Here is a 17,441-nt window from a genome sequence, read left to right on the forward strand (position 1 = left end):
ATGGAACGGAAAGAAGCATGGCCTGGGAATGTTGAAGACCTGAGATTGATTCATTCACTCACTAGTCAAATGTTCATTGCAACTAAGTGTCAGACGCTGTTTGAGGCAGTGGGATACAAGAGTGAGTCACGAGACAAAAACCTCTCCCTCATGAAGCTTACAATTTATCCGGCAGAGATAAACAAAGAAGCGAAGAATATATAGTATGTCAGATGGTGAGAAACTGGTCGGGGGAGGGGGGCAGGGATTAGGCTGCACAGGGGAGTCAGGGAGTATTGCAGAAGGGGGCCAGGAAAGGCTTCTCTGACCCTGAAAAAGGCAAGCGGCCAAGGTTCACGTTTGGGGAGGGGAGCGCAGCAACAAGGGAAAGGCCTCACCACCAACTTGCTGCCTGCTCTGGGCTGGAGAAGGAGGAGCTGGGTGGCTGGTCCCAAAGGTCCTCTCAGCTTTCACTGCGCCCTCCCGCCCCTGCTTCCTCCCCTACCAGCCACCCCAGCTAGACTGAAATGAAAACCTGCAGACCCCAAACCATCGTCCCCCTTTTCACCTGCACACGGGTGGTCCTTCCAATCTGCCCATCTTTACCCTACAGGAACCCTTCCCCAGCTCTGCCCCCCTCCACTCTGGGCTGGCTGGGGGTGCCACGACCCCGAGCTTCCATAAGATCCCACGTCCACCCCCCACCCCCACCCCAGCACACAGTGTACCCAACCGCTGTCACTGTCTCCTTGCTCCCCTAGACTGAACTCCCCAAGGCTGTGACCACGACTTCCCCATGTCCGTAATTCCACCCCCTAGCACGCTGTTTGGTGTGTAACAGCCACCCACTGAATATGCGCTGAACGCCAAATGCCGAAACCGTGTTGAGTCCCTGGAGGGCAGGGCCCACGTCCGATGCATGTCAGGGGCCCCGGGAGGCAGCAGGGTGCTGACACAACACAAGAAACACCAGGTTGTCTGGTTGCTACATGGTTTAGTGCCTGTGCTGGTATAGGCATTTTATCCAGAAAGCCAAGTTATCCTCAGTCCCCGACCAGGGAGGGTACAGGGCCAGTCCAGATGTGGTTCCCTGGGGTTGGGGCCAGGACTCCGGGCTAGGAAAGCTTCACATGTGCTTATACATGCTGTGGGTTTTTCTTATTAGAATCTGCATTAATCACTAACATGCCTTAACCTCATCTGTAAGCTTCTATGCCCAGAGATAATTTGGTGTTTGGGGCATGGTTTTTCCAAGCTAACCATTTTACAAATCAAAACCTAATACGGAGTGTCCTTCAAAGCCATGGGAGGCTCTAGATGGCAGCTGCCGTCAACAGGCCTAGAGTGCTTCCTGTCCGCCCCTCTCTTTGAACGCCAGGGCCATGAGGGCATAAGTTTGTCCCCGAGGGCTTCCCATCTTCCCTTGCAGAGTTTAGGGTAGTTCAAACACCTTTCAAAGAGATTGAGAAGTAGATGCCATCTAATTCCACTCTTTCATAGGACAGATGGAGAACGTGGGACCTAAAGAAGTGAAGTAGAGAAAACCCTGCGAAATACACTACTGTCTCTACTTTACAGAGGAATACACTGAGGCTTCAAAGCTCAGTGAGCAATGCCTGGTTCCAGAGCTAGTAACGGCCAGGGCAGAATCTTCCAGGTCTGCCTGACCTTGAGAAAAACGCCATCAATGCTGCCGACACCCAGCTGGTTCAAAGGCGATTTTCCCCCAAGGCCCCAAGGAAGCTGCCCTGGTGGGGGAGGCCAGGGTCTCCTGTGGTCTCATTTGCCCAGCTCCAGTACTTTGGGAAGCTCCACATCCCTGGGGGATGGGTCTGAGGGCTGCTCTGACCGACTACAGCATTTCCCACTGACCCTGACGGGCAGCCGTGGTGTTCTAACTTGCTTTAGAAACCTCTGCAAATTGGACATAGAGAGGGTTGAGACTTCAGTATGACATCACATAGAGGAAGAGCCCTGGGAATGAGCGCTGTCCTCCTTGGAATTTAGCCTCAGAGGTTGCCTTAGGGCAAGATAACCTCAGAGCTAAAAATGGAGCTATGTGTTTCTATGTTGTATATGTGGGTGTCCGCGAGTTGTGTCTGTCTGCAAGGGTCCTTCAACGTGTGATGTGCGCATGGCTGTGTGTGCACGTGTAGCAGGATGCAAGGGACTTGAAGGACTAAGGACGCTCTTCTCTTCCTCCCTCCCTCCTTCCCTTCCTTCTTTCCAGGAACATAAAGGCACTGTAATTTTTTTCCTCCCTCAGAGATGCAAATAAACACCCAGTCTGAACTACCCCTTACTCCTCACCCCTGCAGAGATCTCCAGCTGTAATCATCCTGGTGGTGGAGGGTGGGGGCTAGAAGGGCATCTCATCCATTAAGGCAGCTCTGAAGAAAGGCAGGTCGCCTTCAGGTGAAATTGAAATTAGGGTCGGGAGCTTATATTCTTTAAGTTTATCCCAACGAGGTTGGTTTTGGGTTTGTAGTGCAGTATCACGAAAAGAACAGACAGCGATCCTGGTGGCATCGAGACCAGCCTTCAAATCTCTTTTCTGCCTCTTACAGGAGGTAGAACTTTTATTGTTTTTAATGTTTACTTATTTTGAGACAGAGACAGAGTGCGAGTGGGGGAGGGACAGGGAGAGAGGGAGACGCGGAATCCGAAGCAGGCTCCGGCCTCTGAGCTGTCAGCACAGAGCCCGACACGGGGCTCGAACTCACGAACCGTGAGATCATGACCTGAGCCGAAGTCAGACGCTTAACCGACTGGGCCACCCAGGCGCCCCCGGAGGTAGAATTTTTATTACTAAACTTCTTAGCGTCAGGTTGGTTGGTTTGTTTTCAGCTTAAAACGGGGTAATCAAAACGCATCTCATCGAGTTATTGAGAGAACCAGTGTGGAAGAGAGAGCTTGACCCAGTGCCCGGCACACAGAAGGCACCAGAAACGGGTCAGCACCTTTATCTTTTGGGCGGCCATAGAGCACACAGTGCACACAGTTGGTTTCAAAATTACCCAGTATTTTTCTCTTGGAAGAAAATGAAGGAACATGAGAAAAATGAACAGAGACCCACTCCTCCAAGCACCTTTGCAAAACACTGAAATTACATTTGTAAAATTGCTTCCAGACCTGGGTAGAATACAAAAAAAAAAAAAAAAAAAACAAAAATGAAATAGGAAACGAAAGATCTTCGTGACATTAGCTTTCTAAAAGCCAAGCGAAAGCAAAACAACAACAAATGAAGAATGGAGGGAGTGTGATTCGTGTTTAAACAAAATCCATGTTTGAGGTTTTCATAGGTTGGGGCCCACCTTTCAGCTCCGCATCCCAGGTAACGGGAAGCCGGGAGGCCTCCAGGCTTGGAAAGGATTGTTTTGGGAGGAGGGGGGACACAAAACAAAAAAAACCTTCTGCTAGGTTTTCCAAATCCTAATTATGTTTTTTAAATAAGTCAAAATCAAAACGTTCTTTTGCAAACAGCTTTTGCTCCCCTGAGCTATGTCTGACCTCTCAGCACCTTCTCGCTCTGCATCAAAGGGGCCGAAAGCAGGAAGTGCCTTGGCACAGGGGCCTCATTCAAGGGGAGAGGAGAGGCAGGGGACCGGTTTTTAACTCGCAAAGAGAAACAGACCAGCTGCTGTCTGTGCAGCAGCTGGGGAAGAACCGGGCACTCACCTGTCCCTTCCCAGCACCTCTAGGAAGTCGGGGCAGACAGGGCCACAGGGGTTCAGATCATGGCCCCACCACTACCTGAGGGACCCCCCAACGTGCTGCTTAGCCTCCCTGGGTCTTAGTTTCTGGCTCCAAGCAGTGGGGATACATATTTCATACTTCGCCATGCTGTCATGAGGTGACGTATGCTCATGGAGCAGAAGTATTCTGAAAAACTTGAAATCATTCTATGTAGTCGGATATTGATGATTTTTAAAGCCTTTCCATCAGCGGGGGATGTAAGAAGCCTGGCATGGTGAACACTGGGAATTTGATGACAGGGTTTGCATTTGAGCAACAGTTCTAGTGCCTGTCAATTCTGACAGTTGACTTGAATTCTCGGAGCCTTGTTTAGTAATCCTTTCCCACAACGGAGACAGTAACTTATAACCCAGGGTGCCTGGAAGGGTCAACTGAGTAAACAGATGGTCAGAAGACAGTACTCGTTACCATAAAATATTACACAAGTGTCTTTATCACTTTATAATTTCAAAAAGGGCACACAAGCCTTATCAAGCAGCCATGATCAATATTATTTTTATTTGACAAATGGGAAAAGCCTAGAAAGGAAGACAACTTCTAATGCTGTGGCAGAGCTCAAAACGGAACCTAACTCTTCTAGCTAACTTCTTTTTCAAGGATTTCACAATGGGGTCTATCCCTAACCATTCTGAGGGCTCTCTGCACAGAAGAGATTTAAGCTGGGGCTCAATAGTACACTCCATTGGAATCAGAAGGAAGGTACTTACCACCAAATACAGCATAGTGTACATGGAGAAGGAGGCGTGGCCAGAGAAGAAGGACTTCCTGCAAGAGCAAGAGAGGGCCATGAGAGGGCCATATGCACATCCCTGACACATGTCTGCCTGTCTGTCTTCTCTCCCTAGACCGTGACCTTGAGATCAGCACTGTCTTGTTTGGTTTTGCCACATTGGCAGTCCATTGGGACATGTTTTCTAGAACCTAGCAGGCACCCATGAATGAATGAATGAATGAATGGACTTACCAGTATTCTACCATAATTGCTTATTTACCTATGCATCTAAATCAACTGACCCCGAGTTCCTTAAGGATGGGGACTATGCCTCATTCACCCACTGAAACCAAAGCCCAGCGCTGAGCCTGGCACCTCATGTCGCAGGCGCCTTCGCAAGTGCTCCCTGAACTGCCCGTGTCAAAGCAGGCACGCTGTGGCCACGGCAGGTGGTGACTCACCTGGCCTCTTGGACTTTGCTGTCGTCCCCTCTGCATTTGTAGTTTTGGATGTAGCCCTCGGAGCAGTTGATCTGGCTGAAATCGGGGTTGCAGACGTTCAAGAAGTGAGGACGCAGGCGCCCAATGGAGACTTTGGCAATGTCGGTGAAGGACTGGCTGATGGCACAGCCGAAGAGGAAGCAGCCCACCTGCTTGTAGAGGGCTGCCACATAGGGATTCTGGATCGCTGGCCGGGACTTCTCCTTCAGGTAGTAGATACGGTAGAACTCCCCAGTGATGATCTGAAAGGAAGCCATCGGGGGAATTAGGTGGTCTCAAGACCCGTCATCAAAGTGGATGCTGTAAAGGATATTTCATGACTCGAGAGAACGTTCAGTACGTAATCGCAGGCTATAATCTAGAAAAGTCCCAGTGTTCTATTTAAGAAATATACAGACAGAAATACGCAGGAGAGGAAAGAGCAAAGTGCTAATAACATGGTCATTTTCTCCTTTTTAAAAAAAGTCCCAGCAGAAATAAATATACAACTAAATATATTTATATATAAACACATATGATATGTAAAAATATAAATATTATGGATAATATGTAAAAAATATAAATATTATATATAATATAAATTATATACGTATTTTTTTAAACAAAGAAAGAGACAAGGACCCAGATATGAAAAAAAAAAAAAAAATAGAAGAATCAAGGACATGGTCAAGGGTGGCCAGGATGTCAGAGGATCTGAGCAAATGTCAGGATTCTGAGCTTTTGAGTAAGGGATCTCAGCCTTGTGTCAACACTGAGCCGTGGTGGGGGCTTCTATAGGAGGGTGGATGCCTAAGACCATGTCCTGGGTGTGAGTCCCAGCTCTGCCACCTGCCCGGTGTCCTTCAGCAATGACTTAACCTCTCCAAGCTTCAGTCTCCTTCTCCTGGAGAGGAGGCTGCAGGCCTTTGCAGAGTTGTTGGCTTAAATCTGGTAACACGGATGGGAAACGACCTGGGTTGTAGAAAGGGATTCTTTCATTTTCCTTTGTAGAGGAATGCTGTGATGAAAGAATACTGCTCTACAAACCAAGGAGCTTTTTTTTTGTTTTTTTAAAAATAGAATCCAGTTAACTATTAAGCATTGTATTTAGTTGGCATGTTTCTTTAGCTGTCTTTATTTATTTACTTTTTTATATTTATTTTTGAGAGAGAGAGAATGAAGGAAAGGCTGAGAGAGAGGGAGAAAGAGAGAATCCACTGACAGCACAGAGCCCAACACAGGGCTCGATCCTATGAACCCTGAGACCATGACCTGAGCCGAAATCAAGAGTCTGACTTAACAGACTGAGCCACCCAGGCGCCCCCAAACCAAGGAACTTTTAACACAATGCCCTTCAGTGTTTGCAAATTTCCAAGTCTCAGCACATTGTCTCCCATGTCCTCAATCCTAAAGGGCAGCCAATGAGTCTGGATTTTCATACCCTTTCTCCATCCCACCTTGTTTACGCCTAATACTTAGGGGAGGTTTGTCACTCCGGGAAAAATTATTGATTACCTACTGCATACTAGGTATTGCTTTCATACACTTCATTTCATGAACTGCCTACAATAATCATGAGTTAGGTACGGTGGAAGCTCAAGATCAAGTCACACCGCCTGGTTTTATATTAGGAGTGGGGGGCCAGCCTGCTCTCCGTAAGGCAAATGCCTTGATGCCTACACAGCAGAGGACCAATCCCACTTCGGTGATGCCCCACCACACAGCCTGCTGCTCTTGTCTTAACTCCATAGCACAGCCCCGGCCACTTCCTGATTGCAACCACAGTCCAGGGACAGCGATGTTCAACTCATCACACACCACAAAGCTCCTTTCACAATTCCTCCCAGGGCAGGGTGACGAGCCACACTTGCTGCTGCAGGGAACAGACAGCGTGTTCACAACCGCAAGGGAAGCAATAGACTGACATATCCGGGCACTCCTTTTCAACGTCTCCCTTTTTTTTTTTTTTTTTTTACCGCTGGGGAAGGGGTCAACGCAGGGGAACTGATCCAAGTTCTCAAGGGCTCCCACGTCTAGCGGGAGGATGGCCAGGTGGCAGGGAGATGCCAGCCGGGCCCAGGGGCCAGCCGGTGTGGCAGCGAGAACAGCCACCAGCACTGCTAACGTTTACACAACGATTCTGTGTTTATAAATACCTGATTATTTCTAAGTGCTACACCTTGGCTCCCACATCACACTGAGCATGATTCTACAATAAAGAGAGATGGTCAAAGGCCAGTCCAACGCAAAGTCCTGGCTTAGGCATTCCCTGAGGGGCAGGATGAGTACCTGCTCTTGCAGAGGTGCTCAGACTACTGATTGAATGAATGGACGGATGGAAACAGGACCACAGTTTCGCAGTTGTTCTATTGCAAAGTTGGAAATATCCTCTAAATATTACCAAAAGTCCTTTGAGAACATGTTGCAGAGATTAAAATCTGAGAAGCACAGCAAGTCAGAAATGAAAGGGTCCCCTATACACGGAAGAAACCGAGGTCCAAATTAACTTGCAACTGAAGATTGGACCCAGGTGTTCTAGCTCCCCGCCCAGCGTTCTTTTCCTACGATTCCTGGTCTAACTCCCCTTTGAACCTGTTTATACTTTTACCCTGTGTAACCTTACAGGCTAACAAGTTCCAGATGTTCACTACCACCGTCATGCTCTTTCTTCTTCTTTATTTATAAATGATGCTCACATGACTTTGGATGCAGGGAGAAGAAAACTACAGTAGCCAGCGTTCTCTACTCACTGAGCGAGTCTCTACTCACTGAGTGAACCTGAGATAAGCCAGTTTCTCCATTGAGGAGACTAGACTCCGTAATTTATCACTTCCTCATTGCAATGACATTTTCTTGTTTTTGAAAAGGGGGGAGGGGTGCAAGTGAGCGACAGGCAGAGAGAGAGGGAGTGAGAGAGAGAGAAGCGGGGCTCACCTGAAGCAGGGCACGAGCTTACCAGAAGCGGGGCTTGAACTCACCTGAGGTGGGACTCGAACTCACAAACCGTGAGATCATGACCCAAACCAAAGTCAGATGCTTAACGACTGAGACACCCAGGCGCCCGTACAATGACATTTATTTTCAACTCTCCCATACTACCTTCACCACGACCCTCCTAACCAAGCAAAGGTAATCAGCAGTAGCAGAGGTAAGGTACTCCCTCCGAGATGATGCCACGGGCACGGAGCAGAACCAAGGCCCCATGCACAATCCCCGCCCTTGGACGGCTCCTGAGTTCCTTGAACCATACCGCGGCCACAAATGAAGAAACTCTAAGCTGGCCTGGTTTGAGCCCGATTTCCTATTTGATGCTGAAAAAGAACACGTAGCTTTTCACTGCAAATCAGCATCTCTTACACAAGTCTACGGATTAATCTCAGGGAATTCACTGCTGTGCTTGAGTCACTTTAGGGAGAAAGGGTTTGGTTACAACTCAAGGACTCATTTCAGTGCTAACATCCCTTCATTTGAAAACTTTGGGTTCGGTGCCACAGTGTCTCACACAGTTAAAATGCTTCCTCCTCTCACTGGAGGAGAAAGAGGTAAAGAAGGCATTTCGTGGCACCTCAGATTCCTCAAAACAATGCTAATAACGGCAGCAAGCTTTTACATTTCTTTCGTACTTTTTGGTTTCATTTGATCTGCGGCTCTGTGAAGTTATACCCATTCTGCAGCTGAGAATGGTAAGGCACTGAGGGAGAGTCACTAACCTGAAGGTTCTGAGGCTTCTAAGTGACAGAGCTAAAAGGAGAGCCCAGATATTTAAGTTCAAAGACTCACAACACACTGTATTGAGAGAATTTTTGATTACAGATCTTCCTCAACCTATGATGGCATTACATCCCGATAAACACATCCTAAGTGGAAAATATCGTAAGTCAGAAATGCATTGGACACGCCTAACCTACTGAACATCACAGCTTCGCCTGGTCTACCTTAAATGTGCTCAGAACACTTTCGTTAGCTTACATTTGGGCACAATCACTACCAAAGAGCCTATTTCACAATAAAGTGTAGAACAGCTCACGTAATTTATTAAATATTGCACTGACAGTGAAAACCAGAACGGTTGCACGGGCACAGAATGACGTGAAGAGTACCGGCTGTTTACCCTCGTGCTGGCAAGGCCGACTGGGAGCCGTGGCTCACTGCTGGTGCCCAGCACCGTGGATCACTAGCCCAGGAAAAAAAAAAAATCAAAATTCAAAATCAAAGTGTGGTTTCTACTGAATGGGTATTGCTTGTGCACCGCCGTAAAGTCGAAAAATCGTTAAGTCAAACCCTCCTAAGTTGGGGATCAGCCGTATTTCTATTGTTACTAAAAACGATCTCCACGGCCCAACAGCAACTGCGTACTTTCAAGGACAGGGCCAGGCTGAAGCCATTTAGCAGACACATGACTCCAGGACCACATGGCTTCTGGGGCAGCCCTGACAGATCTTACAGTTAATGAGCAACAAATTATGTATTTTCTCTATCCCCTTGTACAGAAGGGTCGGGGAGTCGACAACACAGCCATAAATCATCATTATGAACCAGCCGGACTTGGCTTCTTGTAATCCTAACCCTTAAAAGGCCATTTAATGAAATTCGGGCTGTGAAAGGCGGCCCGAATACCTCACCTCTGCCGAAGAGGCGAAGGCTTAAATTGTTCTCCGACACGTTACACACCTAACGCCGGAGTTCCAGATTTACTGCTTTCGGACTTTATTCATTACTCACAATGTTTTTATTCCCGGGTAATAAAATAAGCTCTTCCCTCCCCCTACAAAGGCTCTGTCCCCACCCCCAGACTCCAGCCCCTGGAGCCCTCATTTCTGCTTCAGTCAGCAAGGCTGTGATATGTAAATTTCACTACTGAGAAAAATGCCTTCAATGTTGATCCCTTTCTGAAACAGCAAGCAACAGATTCCGGGGGTAATGGCAAGCTGCCAGGCAGCAGAGGAGAATTCTCCCCTACCTGCCTTTTAAAGCACTTGGCACAGAATCTGGAAACTAATAAAGCGGGGAAGCATCGCAATTAAAGCTACAAGGAGACAGAAAACGACCAGCTCTTGCCCCCCGACCACGGTGACGGTTTGTCCCCAACTCCAAGACAGCTCCTCTCTGCCTCTCCTTTCTGGTGTAAAAGACCTCAACTGTCCACATATTTACCAATATCGAAGTGTTCCAGAGAGGAAATCTGGAGAGCATTGGCTTTTTGGAAAAGAGAGAGCACAGAGTCAAAGCAGCACTGACTTTGGAGCCAGAAAAACCTCAGCCTGAATCGCACATCTTACGTTAGGCAAGTGACTTCGCCTCTCTGGGCTTAGGGCTCCTCCTCTATGAAAATAACGTCAATAACATCTACCTGGTAGGATTGCCAAGGGACGCAAGAAGGTGGTATGTCAAAAGCCTAGAGCTCTCTTATAATTTTTTTCTCTTCCCCTTAGGGAATAGGAAACAAAACATTAACAAATACTTGTAGAAAATCTTTTCTTTTTTTTTTTTTAAGTTTATTTATTTATTTTGAGAGAGACAGAGACAGCATGAGTGGGGGAGGGACAGAGAGAGAGAGAAGCAGAGGCTCTGTGATGCCAGGGTAGAGCCTGACACGGGGCTCGAACTCACAAAACCGTGAGATCATGACCTGAGATGAAGTTGGACGCTCAACCGACGGAGCCACCCAGGCGCCCTGAAAATATCTTCTCTAAGATACTTTCAAAAGCTCCTTGGAAAAGCACATTCCAAAGTGAAGAGTTTGGAAGTACTACCCCTCCAGAGTAGAACCAGAAAACATGTGTATGGATATGTTGGCTTTGACCACTTTATCCATAGGATGTCTTTTTCAGGGGGACAAAGCAGAAGTCTCAACCCAAGGCAGCAAGGGAAAGCCTAGTGCATTGTTCGTGTCATCTGTCACATGCCACTCTGTAACTTATCCCAAGAAAAGTCAGACTTTCGCACAGCAGCCCAACAAACACCTCTTTTAGAGACTGAGAACTCATCTTCTTCCCCTGCCGAGTTTGAAGGACAAACTTCCTTATTTTTTGATCTGCTTGAATAATAATATTCGCCTAGCACTTTATGGCTTACAAAGCATTTTCACAACTACTGCATTATCTGCTTCTCACAACATCCTATTACTGAATTATTATTAACACCTTATAAGTGAGTATGGGGAAGGCCGGGGAGGCCAGGGAATCACCCTTAGAAATCAGGCAATGGCAGAACTGTCACTGCAGCCTGGACTCCTCATTCTAGCTCCTGGGTCCTGTCCGATGGCATCAAGCTGGCTTTCTCTTAGATGTCCCAGCAGGCGGCAGGGTCTGTGTTTCCAGTGAGACAGGTGCTCCTAGAACACCTGGGAAGGTCAGGTAATCTTGCCAAACGCTTGCCCACCTCAGTCCCTGCTAGCCACAGAGGGCCAACCTGTTCTTTCACATCTCAGCTATGCAGACTAGTGAACTTCTTTCCATCCAGAAGAATAGATTCATTCAACAAACACTGGATGATGGACAATAAAGAAGGGAGAATCATTTTTTTCAGTCCCCAGCGAAAGGAAAAAGGTTATGTTATTTGGATCCCGCTTCGCGGGACGGAGACAGAAGTGTGGCTGGATTTTCTCTGAAGCTGGATGCTCCATCCAGGACAACAAAATGCAGTATCTTTAATGACTAGAAATAAATGATGAGAAATTTAATCTTCACTGCTTCTCCTGCTTGGGTGGAAGAGTAGTGCCTCGCAGACTGGGAAAAGCACTGAGGACATAGTTCTGTCCAAGGCCACCAGTGGAGTTTCTGGACTCCGTGGATAAGCCAACACTCCAATATCTAGAATACAGACAGCAAAGAGGCCAGAGAGATGCCACAGAAGCTAGCTATGGCGGAAATCAGCAGTGGCTGCCCTAAGCCCAGAAGCTTTATGAAGAAGGCAGTCTGAAGTGCAAAGCATCGTAGGGGCGCCTGGGTGGTTCAGTCGGTTAAGCGTCCAACTTGGGCTCAGGTCATGATCTCACAGTTGACGAGTTCGAGCCCCGTGTCGGGCTCTGTGCTGACAGCTCAGAGCTTGGAGCCTGCTTCGGATTCTGTGTCTCCCTCTCTCTCTGCCCCTCCCCTGCTCATGCGGTCTCTCTCTGTCTCTCAAAAATAAATAAATGTAAAAAAAAAAAAAAAAAAATTTGAAGTGCGAAGCATCGTCATTTTCCCAAAAGTCAGGGACTCAAAGCCACGGGTGTCCTAGATGGCTAGCTCTGCCTGTCCGCATAAGGGTCTCCTGAATGTTTTTCTGTAGCACTGCCTGCTGCCCATCTCATGCTCTTTTTTGACACTGAATCCCCCGAACTTCCTGAATATCGCACCACCATGCTTTTCTTCCTATTTCTCAAATGCGTTTCTCCTTCCAGAGGCTCCCCCCTTCAGGGTTCTCCCAGATAAATGTGGGTCTTCCTGGGGTCGAAGCCTTGCCTTTCCGCCCTGATCTCTGCTGCTTCAACAGTTCCAATTATTACTTCTGTGAAGACGACCATCAAAAGGGCACTTCCCTCTCTCTCTTCCCACCCTCCCCGCCCCCCCCCCCCCCCCCCCCCGCTCTACTTTCGGCTTACCCCTTACCCCAGTGGTCGGCCTTCTTCCAATCTTCTGCCAAATCTCCCAACCAGTTATCAAACCAATGGTATCCGTACGTCAACCTAACCCAGTCTGTCACACCCATTCCCACTTTTTCCCCAAACCTCACTCTTCTTCCCCTTATTCCTGCTCAAGTTACCATCATATAACTGCAAAGACATGACCCTGTAGGCTGTCGCACGGTCTTCCAATTCCGGTCATCTTACTTCTACAAGGAGTCTCATATCCATCTCTCTCTCTCCCTCTCTCCCTCTCTCTCTCCCCCTTGCATCAGCCCCATCGTGGTTCAGGCCTCCTCCTCACCTTGGCTGCAAAACTGATGAGGCTAGCTTGAAAGGCTTTCATCACAATCTCCAGCCGATTAACTGGGGTAAAAACTCCTTGACATTCAAGGAATTTCACAATCTCGCTGTGATCCTTTTCTACCTTATCTCCATCTACTCCCCGATACTCTTATTTCTCCAGCCAAACAGGGTTGCTCTACATTTCCTGAAAACACTCCATTGTTCCAGCCTCTCATTCTCCGAGCAAGCCCTTCTGCCTAGAAGGTCAGGATCTCTGATGGAAGTCCCACCCACCCTTCAAGGCGGAGCTCCATCAATCAACGAGTGCATGGGGGGAGAGTTCCGGCTCTCTTCACTTAATGGGTCCTGGACAACAGAGCGCTGTAGCCCTCAGTTTCCTCATGTGTGAAAAAGGGACGATGCCAATACCAAGAGCTCAAGGGCTGTGGTGATGATTAAGTGGGACCAGTGCCCAATGAATGACGAGGGGGACAATGATGATCCCAGTCTTGACCCATGAAAGTAACCTTCAGTGATCTTCCTCTGAATTTTCACAGCAGCACTTGATTTATACATCACACCATCTACAGCCTTTGGCCTGTTTTACCCTTGAAGCTCTCGGTTCCGGGGGGCACCACCAGCACCACTGGGGGCGCTCTGGCCCCCGTCCTGTTCTCTGACCAACTCCTCAGTCTCCCCGCGGGGAACAGTATTATCAGTCTTGTAGTTGCCCTGCTTCCCCTTTAGACCATAAACCCCTAGGGTAGCATCTGGGTCCTAGGGCGAGGTGTCTACCACAAAGCCTGCTTGTTCTAAGGGGGGGACTCACCCAACATCCACCCTCCCAGCAGGTTAACACCTTCTGCAAAAGCCACTTTGCCTAAAATGCTATCGCACACCGTCCACGGGAGGATCTTAGGCGGCCGTCTGCCTAGCGGTCTCAACGTTTTGCCTTCCGCCATACGCTGAGCTCCCCAAGCGCAGAAACGAAAAGGTTTTACAGCTCACTGAAATAAAGAGCACTCGGCATAGCTCCTGGCAGAGCAGGCCTTGAATAAATGTCAGTTCAGGCACTGGGCTCTGAAGCCACAGAGACCTGGGTTCTCATTTCTGCTCCCTCATTCACTGAACAGAGTAAACTTAAACTAGCCACTTCTCCCTTGGGAGCCTCCGTGCCCTCCTTCATTTGTAAAACAGGGTAAATAACACCTACCTCTGGGCACCTAGGTGGCTCAACCGATTAAGCATCCGACTTTGGCTCAGATGACGGTCTCACAGTTTGCGAGTTCGAGCCCCGCGTAGGGCTCTCTCCTGTCAGCGCAGAGCCCACTTTAGATCCTCTGTCCCCACCTCTCTCTGCTCCTACCCCGGGCATGCTCTCTCTCTCAAAAATAAATAAACGTAAAAAAATAAAAATAAGAATAAATAATAATACCTACCTCATCTAACTAAAGAAGAGGATTTAAGATAAGGCATTAGTTTCCCGTCCATCAGATAGCTTATAAATGTTACCTGATTCTCTGCCCCAATCCCAAACAGACAATGATTCACAGAATGGACTTCTCGGCCTCCAGAGCATTATCCATTTAAAATGGACAAATGAGGGGCGCCTGGGTGGCTCAGTCGGTTGAGCATCCGACTTCAACTCAGGTCATGATCTCGCGGTTTCCAACTTTGAGCCCCACGTTGGGCGCTGTGCTGACAGCTCGGAGCCTGGAGCCTGCTTCAGATTCTGTGCCTCCCTCTCTCTCTGCCCCAACCCATTCGCATTCTGTGTCTCTCTCAAAAATTAATAAACATCAAAAAAAAATTTTTTTAATGGACAAATTAAAAGCCACTTGCACACTGGAGACATTTTCCAAGTGGTCATTAACCCCTCAGAGCTACATGTGCCTGAGGAAAAACTGGTGCCAGAGCATGGACTGCATGTGTGTGTGTGTGTGTGTGTGTGTGTGGAAGGGAACAAACTAAATCCTAATCCCGATGCCCGTGTTTGTTAAATTGCAAATAGATGCCCCCTGCCACCATCCCCTCAGGGATAAGAAGGTCTCAGAAGAACTCTGTGCCATTTGATCAGGGACCGACACAGTGGAAGGATTCATGCGACCACTCTCTGTGGGTGGTCCTGGTAATTGCACAGGCCTAGTGGATTGTAAACTGGGGGACCGGGTCTCCTACCGGGGCACCGCTGGGCCAGCCCGACTTCACTTTTTGCAGAGTTGAAAACTCGACTAACCCTTAATGAGGCAATCTTGGGGAACCTTGTTTTCTTGGCAGTGTGCTCTCAGATAAAGGGGTTGGAGGGGTGGGGAGGAAGTAATGAAGTCCAGATGTGGGCACACTGAAGCCCGATCCTGAATAAACAAGTCTTGGAGGTATTAAGCTCTTCTTCTTGTCTCTGCAGCAAGACATCTGCGTGTGCTACACAGCCCGTTCCCACGTGCATTGAGGACCGTATTTAAGATTTTAGGGAAGCAAATAGAATACTTTGCCCGGCTGCCTAGGTCCTCTGACATCTCCTGGCCTAATGCTTTTGATTTGCTGCCCAAAACGTATGGCTTGTGATTTTTACAAACGCGTATTGAGCACCACAGTCTGTGCCTTGCACTAGACACTACCAATTTAAAATCAGATCAGGCCGCTCCCTATCTCTGCTGCAGCTAACGGGGTCACCGAGAAAAAGATAGGACAGTTGCACACAGTAACTGCAAAGACAGAGGCCAGCCCAGGGATCTCTGGGACCTTTGGAAGGTGGGGAAGGAGGCAGCCAAGGAATGTTTCCTGGAGAGGGAGATGTCTGACTGGGGTTTATTTAATACATACCAGGGGCAAGAAGAAAAGGCTGGTCTCAGCCTTCCAGGGACCTATCATCTAGCTGGGGAGACAATACCCAGACACAAATCACATTACCAGGCAGAAATACTGAAGGTGCTGTTTGCCTGCTTGAGATGCAACAGGTTCACCATCGGGTCCCCAGCACCTGCTACTTCGGGGGTGCTAGACAAGTGAATGTGGAAGGCAGGCAGGCAGGCTTTATAAGGCAGCAATGGTGCCATTATTATTATTATTATTATTATTATTATTATTATTATTATCATTATTATTTTAAAAGCCTTACCTGTGAATCAGAGGACCCCTGGTCTGGCCCTGCCACTAAGTAGTTATGGGAAAGTCACTTAATATCCTTGATCCCCAGTGGCCTTAACTGTAACAGTCAACCTCCCAGAATCACCACCAGGTGCAAATAAGGGAATGTGCACATAATGGGCACTCTGTTAACTGTATGACACTACAGCAATGACAAGGAGGATTCTCGCCAATGACACACATAATGTCACTTGATTGGACCTCCAGAAAAGCCTAGGGGGTTGGGGAGCTACTGTCACCATCTTACAGGAAAGGAAGGTACAGTTCTTTTCCAAAGGGGTCTGACAATGAATAATCAGCACAAAAGTTAGGACATAAACCTAAACCAGATGATGCCAAAGTCTGAGCTCTTTCTCTAGTTAGGAGTATTATTACAGAAGTTCCATTCAATGGGATCTGAGAGGAAAAGTCAAATTTATATGGCCAGAGGGAGAAGGGGATTCACCCGTGACTCATTCACACATCAAGTCCTAGATGCTAAGAATCTATATAAACCACTTTCAGGGCCTGACCAAAGCAAGCCCTGAGCCCACGCTGATTTAAAAAGAATACTGAGCATTTTTCCATATTAAAGTCTTCGCCCCTGATACTCTTCATAGTGCAGTACAAGGCAAATTGACAGGAGGCTAGGTAGGGGGTGATACTTCACTGTTTTTGCTCCTAATCTCTCTGCTGCTAGAGTCATTAAACCTTTACAAGGCAGAGATAGGAACCGCTGTTTTGTGGATTTGGAAGGAATTCCTATTATGCTATAATTCCAGAATCTGAGATACATCTGAAAAAGAAGTCAAAGCGACTAGATTTTTCCACATCTCCTGCCATCGAAAGGTGTCTGCTTTCTCTATAACTTCTGATGATTTGCACCTCCCGGTCACATTTGAAACGGCACCGCCACCCCTCTCCTTTGCTGTGGGGACACTCAGACTGGAGCAGGGGCATGCAAGTCAGCCAAGGATTCTCTTGTTGTTTTAAACAAACCTGAGGTCGGCCGGAGAAGGCCCGGGCAGCAAATATCAAGATGATTAGATTTCCAGACCAGGTTCCCCACCCCCACCCTCCCTGTCACTCACGCCCTCTGATCAGAAGCAGATCCTGGATGGAGGCAGCCAGGCTCTGTGACCAGTCATGATGGGAAAGTGGGAAACGTGTTGTTGTTGTTTAATTTAAGCTGTATATAGCTTTTCCAGAATCGGGTGCACTAAAGTGAATTACTCATTTTTCCTCTGAGGTCCTGCCTCTGCTTATTTCCATGAGTACTCTAGTACTTAATGGCAGGGAAGTGGGTAAGCAGACCTCGTTATGAGCCCACATCTCACACATGCCCCCAGCTGGATCCAGAGGTAAAGGTCCTTTTGCAAAGAGCACGGGAGGAAGAGTCAAGAGATCTGGGTTTTAGTGAATTAACTACAAGGAAAGAGCGGGAGCGGCAGGATGGGTCCCAAGGCTGGCGTTCCTTTCCTGATTCTATTTTTATTAG

General features: G+C 47.9%; 1 protein-coding gene across 2 annotated transcripts in view; it reads right to left on the minus strand.

Annotated features, from left to right (window-relative positions):
* Positions 1 to 17,441, minus strand: part of PLPP3 (phospholipid phosphatase 3) — an 85,527-nt gene that overhangs the window by 20,993 nt on the left and 47,093 nt on the right. For both annotated transcript variants that reach the window (XM_042997362.1, XM_007089883.2), the window contains 2 exons: positions 4,909 to 5,189; positions 4,443 to 4,500 (listed from right to left, as the gene is read on the minus strand). In XM_042997362.1, coding sequence (XP_042853296.1) covers positions 4,443 to 4,500; positions 4,909 to 5,189 — 339 coding nt within the window. The remainder of the gene's footprint in view (positions 1 to 4,442; positions 4,501 to 4,908; positions 5,190 to 17,441) is intronic.

This window comes from Panthera tigris, chromosome C1, assembly GCF_018350195.1.
Source record: "Panthera tigris isolate Pti1 chromosome C1, P.tigris_Pti1_mat1.1, whole genome shotgun sequence".
NCBI classification, from domain to species: Eukaryota; Metazoa; Chordata; class Mammalia; order Carnivora; family Felidae; genus Panthera; species Panthera tigris.